This window comes from Mobula hypostoma, chromosome 12, assembly GCF_963921235.1.
Source record: "Mobula hypostoma chromosome 12, sMobHyp1.1, whole genome shotgun sequence".
In the NCBI taxonomy this organism is placed as follows: Eukaryota; Metazoa; Chordata; class Chondrichthyes; order Myliobatiformes; family Myliobatidae; genus Mobula; species Mobula hypostoma.
In genome coordinates, this window is record NC_086108.1 from 96028911 (window position 1) to 96041082 (window position 12172).

General features: G+C 40.7%; 1 protein-coding gene across 3 annotated transcripts in view; it reads right to left on the reverse strand.

The window, feature by feature from the left end:
- The window catches only part of LOC134355022 (bromodomain-containing protein 3-like), a 145436-nt gene that overhangs the window by 96239 nt on the left and 37025 nt on the right, over positions 1-12172 (reverse strand). For 2 of the 3 annotated variants that reach the window (XM_063064664.1, XM_063064663.1), the window contains exons 5-6: positions 3267-3412; positions 1190-1543 (exon numbers count right to left, since the gene is read on the reverse strand). In XM_063064664.1, coding sequence (XP_062920734.1) covers positions 1190-1543; positions 3267-3412 — 500 coding nt within the window. The remainder of the gene's footprint in view (positions 1-1189; positions 1544-3266; positions 3413-12172) is intronic. The other variant, XM_063064665.1, reaches the window with a different exon arrangement.

The window sequence follows — 12172 nt, forward strand, 5'->3', positions numbered from 1 at the left end:
GTCAGAGAATGATTAGCTACTGCTCAGCTTCCCCTGTAGTCTCTCCTCATACCTGGTCTCGCACACATGCTTATAATGCAGTTATCCAGACTCTAAAACTCTAAACATTACCAACAAATGTTTTTCAGTATCAATGTCACAGTTAGAACCAGAGAACACATTTGGACAGGATCATGAAAAAGCACCCATCTCTTTTTATTGAAATAAGACTCTCTTCCTCATGAGCTAGCACCATGGCACCAAGGTCCAAGTTTACAGTACTGACACCTGGACATTAGGGAGTAGGATGGGAGCAGGGAGTGGGGAATCATGGCTGGAAACAGTGGAAGACAGCAGAGGGAGTGGGAAGCACCAGTGACATTCTGTAATGGTTAATAAATCTTGCCTCATGACTCAGAGCTGGGTGTGTCTGCACTCAAACCACCCCCCGCACCTAGCACTACCATCTGTCCCACACCCCTCCCGCGGCTCTCTACCCTCGCCATTCCCAACATTCTTTGCTCCCACCAGATGTACAAACTCTCTCTCCATTCCACATTGACAAATACAGTATTGTGCAAAATTCTTAGGCACACTAGTTGTATAAATGTGCCTAAGACTTTTGCACTGTACTGTATATTGGAGATCAGTTTACATTTTCTTAATTTATGTGTTACCAACAGTAGGATTCTAAAAGTTTATTAACTTTGATATACAGTACTTTAAATATATCTTTACTACCTCAATACTTGCACAAACTTACTCAAGCTTTGAATGGTACTTAGCAACTTCTTTTAAACATCTCTTACTTAACCTTTAGATTGTTTTTTTGGTCCATTGGTCCAATTTCCTCAAGTTTCAGTCTGTCTGCTACAGTGTCTCCACCCACTCTCCCAAAGTGCTCCAATTCCACAAAATACATGTCAAAAATAAAGAGAAAACTAAAGTCCTTTAGTTCCAAAGGAACATTTGATGAAGGAATAAAAGAAATGTATGGACATACCTTGGAGAAAAGCAGACATAGAGGGAAAAAAGTCACAATTTCAAAGTTTTTGACTCAATTTTAGCCAGATTGTATAGGATAAGCAGTATACAAAACCCAACAGGAAATATAGAGGATGAACTATCACATAAAATGAACAATAAACCACAACCTTGAAGTTTTATTCAGTATTTCAGATTTGGGCAGAGGGAGATGTAATTAACTTACTTTCACAGCACTAAGGTCCATGGGGTGTTTAATGACATTATGGTAATCATGAAGTCCCAATGCCTCAGCATCCACAGGTTCATAGAAAGGCCAAGCATATGCAACATGCTTCTTTGCAAACATTTCTTTGAGTATATTATTACAGTCTTGTAAATGTTCCATTATTTTTTCTTTTTTTCCAGCTTGGTGCTGTTGAGAATCTGGTAACTCCTTTGTACGTGACTTGATGGACTGACTGGTTACCTTCTGGGAACAGATTTTTGTAGGCTTTCTTGGCAAGGATTTGCTACTTGTATTAGAAAATGAAGCAGTGGGTGTAGTAGTATCTGCCTTCCTTTTTACACCTTTCTTTACCTTAAACAAAAATAGTCTTTTAAAGTGGGTTACAACTTTGAAAATGAAGTACACAATATCGGAAGAGGAAAACCTAAGCAATAAATTAACTACTTGGCTATATGAACATTACTTCAAATACTTGACAAAACAACAATGAACAAAAGAATGTATTTACAGCCATTCTTTTGTAATTAATAGCAAAATATCCTCAGATCAGTTAAGCTGCATTTGATCTGAATCGTTTCATAGAGCAAGTTCAATATTATCACTATGTGCCATGTCGTATGACGTAGGCAATCATAGTCCATGACCATAATTGTTTTTAGTAATTTTTTCCTCCAGAAGTGGTTTGCCATTGCCTTCTTCTGGGCAGTGTTTTTACATGACGGGTGACCCCAGCCATTACCTATACTCTTCAGAGATTGTCTGCCTGGTTGCACAACCAGGACTGGTGATATGCACCAGCTGCTCATACGACTATCCACCACTTGCTCCTATGGCTTCACGTGATCCTGATTGGGAGGGGGGAGTGGGAGGTGTGCGAAACAGCTGCTACACCTTGCCCAAGGGTGGACCTGCAGACAAGCAGAGGGAAGGAGCACCTTGCACCTCCTCTGGTAGAGATGCATCTCCATCCCACCACCCAATATATATCTTTTAAAAACCCATGTGTTGGAAGCCTGAAATAAAAACAGAATGTGCTGGAATTGCTTAGCAAGTTAGGCAACATTTGAGAAACAGAGTTAAATGTTTCTGATCAATAACCTGATGCAATTTCTGATGAAGTCACTGACCTGGAATGTTAACACTACTCTTCTCCACAGAATGCCATCATCCTGTTTTATATTTATCGCACTCTGCTTTAAATCCAATTTATAGTTTGACAAAGTGTTAGGCATGCAATCCCACATTATGGAGGGGTTAACTTCTTAGAAGCCTAAGCATATCATGGCTATTTCCCAATGAACCCTGTATTATAAGTGGAGATGGGTTTCTATGGGATATTTCTCTTTCAAAAATATTAGTAGTAGCACAGCTGCTGGTTCATAGCTGAGGTGCCACTTAAAACAAACAAGAGATTTTGCAGATGCTGGAAGTCTTCAGCAACACTCACAAAGTACTGGAGGAACTCAGCTAGTCAGGCAGCATCTGTAGAGGGGAATAAATAGTTGACTTTTTTGGCCAAGGCCCTTCATCAGGACTGGAAAGAAAGGGGGTAGAAGCAAGGACAAGATGGGAGAGAGGAAGGAGTGCAAGCTGGCAGGTAATAGGTGAAACTAGGTGAGAGAAAAGGTGAGGGGAAATGAACTAAGAAGCTGGGAGAGGATAGGTGGAAGAAGTAAAGAGTGGTACAGGACATCTAATGGAAGACAGTCGTTCATGGAAGGGAAGGAGGCAGAGAACCAGAGGGAAGTGATAAGCAAGTGGGAAGAGAGGGGGTGAGAGGGGAGCCAGAATAGGAAATAGTCATGTTCATGCCATCAGGTTTGGAGGCTACCCAGATAGAATGAGGTATGACTTCTCATGCTACCTGCTCCCCTTTCCCAATCTTCATTTCAGCTGACTTCTCAACTAAATTAATATATCTTAACTTCTGCATTTATTTCATAAAACTGCTATCACATTCCCTTCTTGCTTCAGAGCTCCAAGTTTGTAAATACTGAATGACTTAACAGTTTTCAACAATAACAAGCAACAAATCTTTTGAAATCTTTTAAAATTCCAAAACAGGAGCACTTACTTTTGTAACAGGTTGGCTTGCTGAAATTAGAGGTCGAATTGGAGTAACTGGTAGCAATGTTGTTTTTGTCCCGGTTGATATTACTGGTTTCTGAACTGTAGCTTCAGAAGCAGGTGGACATAACTTTGATTGTACAGTTGAGGACACTGTGGGCAGCAAACAGATAGCACCACTAACTCGTAGTACAGTAATATCAATATCTGTCCTATAATTACCTTCCATGTTACAATTCATGACCCATGTAAGACAATTATTGCCAGATAAACTAAAACTAGGACTTTTCCTAAGCTAGTAATTTTATTAAAATAATAGTTTCAGATATAAATATATTGCCAATTATTTTATATTAACCCCACATCTATTAAAATATATTTGCATACAACTAGGCATTCAAACCCTTAATTCCCCCATCAAATTTAAAGCAGTCATGGCATTTATATTGGTTTATTATTGTCATATGTACCAAGATACAGTTTGCATACAGCTTATATAGATCAAATCATTGCACAGTGCATTAAGGTAAAACAATAACAATGCAGAATAGGATGCAAAAACTACCAAAAAAGTGCACTGTAGGTAAATGATAAAGTGTAAGATCATAACCGGGTAGATTGTGAGGCCAAGAATCCATCTTATTATACAAGAAGACTGTTCAATAGTCTGATAATGGTGTGATAGAGCTGTCCTTGACCTTTCAGGCTTTTATATCTTTTGCCTAATGGGAGAAGGGAGAAGAGAGAAGAGGGAACATCCAGGGTAGGTTGGGTCTTTGATTATGCTGCCTATTTTACAGAGACAGAAACCATAGGGGGAAACTGGTTCCTGTGATGTGCCGAGCTGTGGCCACAATTACACAATTTCTTGCTGTCATGCGTAGAGCATATTATCAAACCAAGTCATTCTGAAACCAGACTTTTCTACAAAAAGAGACATTTGCAAACAGTGTGGGAAATCCTTTTAGGCACCTTTGGCCAAGAAAATTGCACATTGATTATAATCTAAGTAGTCTTCCCATTTATATTGCATAATTCTCAATTCTGATTGAATAACAATCATGGGTTAACAAATATCTAAAATTAGAAAGTTCTCAGAATGCTTTTCAATGTAATATATAGTAATAGTAGTGCAAAAATTAGATGTTAGTGTGGCATTTGGGCTAAGTTGTCTTCAACTCCACAATCTCTTGCCCACAACAGGCCAAGAAAAGGACACAAATCCGAGATAAGTGCAATAATTATCCAATCGTACACAAAAAAATGATCATGCTAAAGATAAAATATTATGAGCAATTTAGGGCTTGTTGTAATTTAAAACCACATACATAAGTACACCAACAAAATTGAGAAAATAAAAGGCTAACATAATCATAACTTATTGGAGAAAGCTATAAAAAGAATGATTCTGAAGTGAAACTTAATCATATGGGAGTTGTGAGAATCAATAAGATGCATTAAATGAGAAGTCATGTTAAGATCACAAGGGAAAACGGAATAGAAAGAGGAAGAGATAAAGTAGGACTAAAAATTTTTAAAAAGCACCTCTAGACCTTAGATACCAGCATAGATCAGTCAGGCCTATGACGTGCTTTGTGTGCTCTATTTTTTAGTTCTCACGTACATATAGCAGAAAACAACAAGAGACGACCTCTTGCATGCCACAGTTCCTGAGGAGGTAATTGGATTGACTGGAGGGAGGAGGAGTTTAAAAGAAGCGAGCCGGGGGGGGGGGGGGTAGCCGGTGCATTTTTGGTGTGCCACTGTTCCCAAGGGGGGGCATTAGATTGTGCATAATTAGAAACTTGACAAGATGGAATAAAAGTTAGGTTTAAGCAGAGATGCCATTGTGTGAGTGGGCCAGTGTTAGAGTGGGGAGTTGAGGCTTTGATGAGGACACGCATAGGCCATAGGCAGATTTTTTCTTCATTATTTATTCTTTAATTCTTATTGCACATTTAGGGCAGTGAGGATGCCAAGCAGGATAGTGAAATGCTCCTCTTGTGGGATGTGGGAAGGCAGAGAGACCTCCAGGCCCTGATGACTACACCTACAAAAAGTGCATCTAGCTGCAGCTTCTAACAGACCGTATTAAGGAGTTGGAACTGGAACTGCATGAACTCCAGATCATCTGGGAGACTGAGGGTTTGGTAGACAGGATATACAAGGAAGTAGTTACACCTAAGGTGCAAATCACAGGGTGACCATCAGGAAGGGGAAAGGGTACAGACAGCCAGTGCATAATACCCCGTGGCTGTTCCTCTCAGCAATGGGAATACTGCTTTGGATACTGTGGGGGTGGTGGGGTGTAGGAAATTACCTAGCAGAGGAAATCCACAGCAGTCAGGTCTCTAGCACTGAGTCTGCGTCTGTGGCTCGGTGGGGGGGGTTTGGGTGGTGGTGAAGAGATGTGCTGTAGTGATAGGAGACTTGTTGGTTTGGGAAACGGAAAGGAGGTTCTGTGGGTGAGAACAAGTTTCCCAGATGGAATGTTGCCTCTCGGGTGCCAGGGTCAGGGACATCTCTGATCAACTTATCAGCATTCTTAAGTGAAAGGGTGAACAACCAGAGGTCAAGATCCACAATGGAACTAATGACATGGGTGGGAGGGGTGATGAGTTCCTACAGAGTGAGTTCAGGGAGTTAGGTGCTAAGTTAAAGGACAGGAACTCCAGGGTTGTGATCTCAGGATTGCTACCCATGCCATGCCAGTGAGGCTAGAAATAGGAAGATCATACAATTTAAGGAGAAGCAGGAGGAGGGAGGGCTTCAGATTGTTGGATCATTGGATCCAGGGAAGATGGGATCTGAACAGAAGGGTCAGTTTGCATCTGAACTGGAGGGGGACTAATATCCTAACAGGAAACAAAAGGTTAAGTATGGTGGGATAGATGTCCTTAGCTGCATATATTTCAATGCAAGGAATATTGTAGGAAAGGCAGATGAGCTTAGCACCTGGATCACCATGCGATATTATGACGGTTGCAGGAGGGGCAGGGCTGGCAGCTCAATGTTCTGGGCTTACATTGCTCTAGATGTGATAGAGCAGGAGGAATTAAAGGGGGAGGGGGTTGCATTACTAATCAACAAGAGAGTGTGCAATACTTGATCCCCTATTAAGGAATGAGACGGGGCATGTGACAAAATTTTGCTTAGGGGAATACTTTGCATATAGTGATCATAATGTCATTACTTTCAAGGTTAATTATGGAAAAGGGTAGGTCAGGTCCTCGGGTTGAGATTCTAAATTGGAGAAAGGCCGATTCTGATGGTATCAGAAAGGATCTGGCAAGTGTGGATTGGGAGAGGTTGTTTTCTGCCAAAGCTGTACTTGGTAAGTGGGAGACCTTCAAAAGTGAAATTTTGAGAATACGTAGTTTATATGTTCCTGTCAGAATAAAAGGCAAGGATAACAGGTTTAGGGAACCTTGGTTTTTGAGAGATATTGAGGTTTTGGTTAAAAAAAAGTAGTAGGCAGCTGTCAATCCCAGGGGATCATGGGTTTCCGCCTCTGGTGGACTGTGTCCTTTGCAGGCCGCAAGCCTGGGCGGGAACATTTGAAGAACCAGCTGTTGTCCGTGCAGTGAGTTCCCCCTCTCCACGTCACTGATGTAGTCCAAGGGAAGGGCAAGTGCCAATACAGCTTGGCACCAGTGTCATCGCAGAGGCTGCCAGAGTGAAGTTGTAAACATCATCAAACTGCCTTTGGGACCCCAGCTCCGGATATTTTCCCTCAGGATTTACTCCTGAAGCCTTTCCCATGGGTGGGTATGGCCACAAGGCAGTGGGGGTTTAAAAATCAGAGTTTTCCTTCTCCTGGGCGGGCTGCCGTCCAAGGCTGATGAGCCCCACCTGCCCGAAGCAACTGGTTTTGAGGTGCCAGTGGTCCGTCTTTGCCCCTTCTCTTGTCAGTAGAAATAGTTCCACCGGGCCTAGTAGCTAAGCCACACGTGAAGGCCAAGAGTTGGACTTGGTTGTCAGAGGCTGTTAGAGTCATGTCATTTGGAGCACTTAGGTACTGGGAGCTTATTCGCACTACCACTCCCAGTTAAGAAAAATAAAGCAGGTATAGGCATGTCAGAACAAATGAGGTATGAGGAATACAAGAAATGCATGAGAACACTTAAGAAAATCAGGACAGTTAAAAGAATAATATATTTATAGAGCACTTTTCCTACAGATGATGTAGTTCAAAGTGCTTTACAATGGAATAAAAGTACAAATAAGAAAATAAAAAAAAAGGACAAAAAGATTTTAGTTAAAAGGTTAAAGAAAACTCAGTAGGTTTTGATCTGTTTAAAAGCATCAACTGAGTCTGCATCCCTTGTAGTTTTAGGTGTTGAATTCCACAGTTTAAGAGGGTAGTTCAAAGAAGCTGACCTGCCAATTATCTTTTCAGGGAGATTAAATTTAGAGACCAATGGATGAATACTTGAGAGCTCGAGTAGGATTACAAAAGGAAAACAGTTCTGTAATGTACTCCAGACCCAGACCACTAAGAGCTTTAAAAACAAGTAAGAGAACTTTAAAATCAATTTTTAAAGATACAGGAAGCCAATGCAGTGTAGTAATACAGGAGTGATATGCTCCCTCACCCTAATTTTGGTTACAAGTCTAGCAGTAGCATTCTGGATGAGTTGAAGTTGGTCAATAGATTGCTTTGGAAGGCCATTAAAAACTGCACTGCAGTAATCTAGTCTATTCAATATAAAGATGTTAATTAGTTTTTCAGCATTATTACATAATAGAAACAAATATACCTTTTCAATATTTGTTAAGTGTAGAAATACTACTCTGGTCACTTTCTTTAAGTGAGATTTAAAATTCAAACCTGAATCAAGGATAACACCCAAGCAGGTTATTTCTGATTTTACAAGAGCAGTCAATTTCCCAAGTTTATCAAGTAGTTTATCTATTTTGGCTTTGGAACCAAACAAAAGGATTTCAGTTTTATATTTTCTTTGGAAATTTTTGCTCATCCATTTGGTTATTGCAGAAATACCAGAAGTCAGAAAGGACAGGGTGTTATCATATTCAGGCTCATCCAAGATATACAATGATGTGTCGTCTGCATATCTGTGGAAATAGGGTTTATTGAGGAATTGAGATTTTTGCTCCTCATGTATATGAAGGATGTAAGTAATAAAGTCAATTCAATATACTCTCTAATCATGCCTCCTAAGGGGAGCATGAATAAGGAAAAGAGTAGGGGTCCAAGACACCTTACCTGAGCAACACCAAAGGGTACATAAGAGGGCATGAGGCTGCTCAGACATGGAGAATGTAAACCCCAGGGGTTTCGACAGATATGTTAAGAGCAAAAGGCAAGGGACAGATTGGTCCTCTGGAAGATCAGAGTGGTCATCTATGCACAGAGCAGAAAGAGATGGGGATTTTTTTTTAACATCTGTACTTACTCGGGAGATGGACACAGTCTATAGAAATGAGGCAAAGGAGTGAGGTCATGGACCCTATACAAATTACAGAGGAGGAGATATTTGCTGTCTTGAGGCAAATTAGGGTGGATAAATCCCTCGGGCCCAAGCAGAGGTACTTAAATCATCCTTAGCCTCGGGTGGTGTGCCGGAGGATTGAAGGAGAGCTGATGTTGTTCAAGAAAGCTCCAAGAATAAGCCAGGAAATCATATACAGTGGCGAGCCTGACATCAATAGTGTGCAAGTTATTAGAATGTAATTAAAGGGACTGGATATAAAGTATTTGGATAGACAGGGACTGATTAGGGTTAGTCAACATAGGTTAGATGCGATCTACGCACACAACCATCTCAAAGCTTTTTTGAGGAAGCTACCAGGGACATTGATAAATTCAAGGCAGTGGATGTTTTCTACAAGGACTTTAGCAAGGTCTTTTGACAAGGTCCTGTAAGGGAGATTGGTCAAGAAGGTTCAGTCACTTGGCACAGTAGTAAATTGCATCAGGCATTGGCTTTGAGGGAGAAGCCAGAAAGTGGTTGCCTTGCTGACTGGAGGCCTGTGACTAGTGCTGTGCCGCAGGGATCGGTGCTGGGTCCATCGATGCTTGACATCTATATCAATAAACTGGATGATAATGTGGTGAACTAGATCAGCAATTTTGGTCCCGGTGCAGGTTGATGGGACGAAGCAGATTAATAGTTTGGCACGGACTAGATCAGTGAAATGGCCTGTTTCTGACTGATAGTGTCCTATGACTCTACCAGTGGTTTAAACCAAGGTCATTTCTATTCACTGACATGGAAAGTTAAGTCGGGTATCTATGTATTGGAACTCTTGCAACGTTTAGGAAATAAACATTTGAAAGAGACCAAGGATAATGGAAAGAAAGAAATTTGGATTAATTTTGCAAGATTAAAGTCAATCTTCATTATCCATTCACTCACAAGGACACCCTCAGATCCCCATGTTGAAATTTCTTAAAGCCATCAAAAAGATTTGTAACACCTTGAAAAGAGCAATACATTTTTTGACATGGGCGGGTGATAATAAATCTGGTTCTGATTCTGAAAATGCATGCTGATCATGTGTGAGCATCTGCATTGCACTATTTCATCATCTGTCTCAGTAAGCACTGGGTGAACCTTGCATTCAAAATTAGCATGTTGGTCTATGTTTTGGTATTTTTAACAAGTGAACCACTGAAAATATAAAAAAGGGTGCTGATATAAGTTTAAACAGTGGAAATCTTAGATAAACTAGCTAGTGGCTAAAGTGAAGCCATGATCAAAAGGTTGTGTATGGTTAATGAGTCAACCATTCATTTACTCAATTCTAAAGCAAAAGAAACTCTTTTAGCTTTTAGAGATCATAAAAGCCATATTGTGGAAAAACTAAGGTGAAAATGGAAAGAGATACAGGTTTGTGAATAGAGGGCATTAAGTAAGAATATTTTCCTGTTGATCTTGCATTCAAGCAAGTTTACAGAATTGCACGGAGACAGTATGGAGCTGGTGATAAGCAAAAATGAACAGAGCTAGCAGCAAATGGTTCAATCATTTCACAAAGCTTTTAAAGCTGCATAATGCAGTATATGAAGTGAAGCAGTTGGGCAGCTGGTGAAGACCATGTTTATTTCATAGTCTGAGAATCCTTTTTAAGGAGCAGAAAGCAAGAACCTGTTGCAAGACAAATCAAAGGGCTTTGTGGTTTCATAATAAAGATTATAGGTTGAAAAGGCAAAGAGTTTAAGGAGGAATCTGCTAGGAGAGGAGAGAGGACTATGGGAAAATTAGAAGTAGGGCATCAGAGGGGAGGTGATGAGCAGGTAAGCGGAGAGCCAGAATGGGGAAAAAAAGAGAAGGGGAAGGGGAGAGAAATTAATGAGGTTAGAGAAATTGATGTTCATGCCATCAGGTTGGAGGCTATCCACATGGAATGAGGTGTTGCTTTTCCAACCTGGGAGTAGCCTTATTGTGGTTGTAGAGGGTACCACAGAACAGCTTGCCAGAATGGGAATGGGCAATGGAATTAAAATGGATGCCAATAGGCAAAGCCCACCTTCTTATGGTGGATGGAGTGAAGGTTCTCAACAAAGTGCCCCAATCTATCAAGCACTGGATACAGCCCTGACAGACTCGGAGGTGAAGTGTCACATCAGCAGAAAGGATTAAATGGGGTCCTATATAGTGGCGAGGGAGGAGCAGGTGTAGCACTCGTCTTCCTTACAGGGTTAAGTACCTGAAGGGATCGGGTTTGGATGAGAGGACATGGGAATTATGTAGAGAGTGATCCCTGCAGATAGCATGGGGTGGGGAGGGGAGGAAAAAGTGTTTAGTAGTAGGACCTCGTTGAAGATAGTGAAAGTTACAGATAATTATGTGCTGAATGCAGAGGCTTATGGGGTAGGCAAGGACAAGGGGAAATCTAAACCTGTTATGGTGGCCAGGAGGTGGTGAGTGCAGATGTCCAGGAACTGGAGGAGATCCAGGTAGCATCAATAGTAGAGAAAGGGAATGCTGTTCCTTGAAGGAGGACATCTCAGACATTCTGGAATGGAAAGCCTTGCCCTGAGAACAGATGTGGTAGAGACAGAGGAAGTGAGAGAAGGGAATAGCATTTTCACAAGTGACAGGGTGAGAAGTAGCAATAGTCTAAGGAATCAATTAAACACAAGAAAGAGGCTGAAATCCGGATCTTGATGCTCAACAGGATTGTGAAAGCCACAAACATCAAAAGCATTGATGTACTTATTGTTTCAATTAGACCCATCTTTTGAGGGTAACACAAGAGTTAAAAGGGATATAGATAGTGCTTTGAATCCTTAAGCAGAAACGCATGATGAAATAAAGAGAAAAGGCTTCATAGCTTCCTATAACAATAACAAAACTAACCCAACAATAAAACCATTGGGACAAACACAAACCCATGCCCCTTCCTTGGAAAAATATTACTCTCAGCCTCTCCTCCCTTTCTAACCACTTAACCTCAACAGTTGGTAGTCCAAAGTTATCAAGATTACCACATTGTAGGCTAAATAGCCTGTCCCATGCTGCATTGTTCTATGTTCATGTCATCTTTAAAACCACCATCTATCTCACACACAATAACATCAATCATTGGTGTAGCATCCAGCATGATGCCAGGAAATGCTTCTCACCTTTCTCATGAATGTTATATTAAAAGGATTTTTTCTATTGCTTTGCTAACTCTTATCATTACCCTTATTAGTCTGCCCAAAATGTCACACCTCACACTTATCTGGATGAAATTAAAATTAGTCCCACTATCCTGCAAATTGGAAAGATACTAAGCACGAAAATAGAAAGCTCAAGATGAAACCCAGGCTTTTCACAAGTGGACCTTTGGTTATCAAATACACTGCAAGTGTTCAAGGTGATGGAGTATTTAATAATACAATTGTGAAAAATATGATAACAACATTTAAAAAATTTCCCGTAGGAAATTCAACATTGCAGT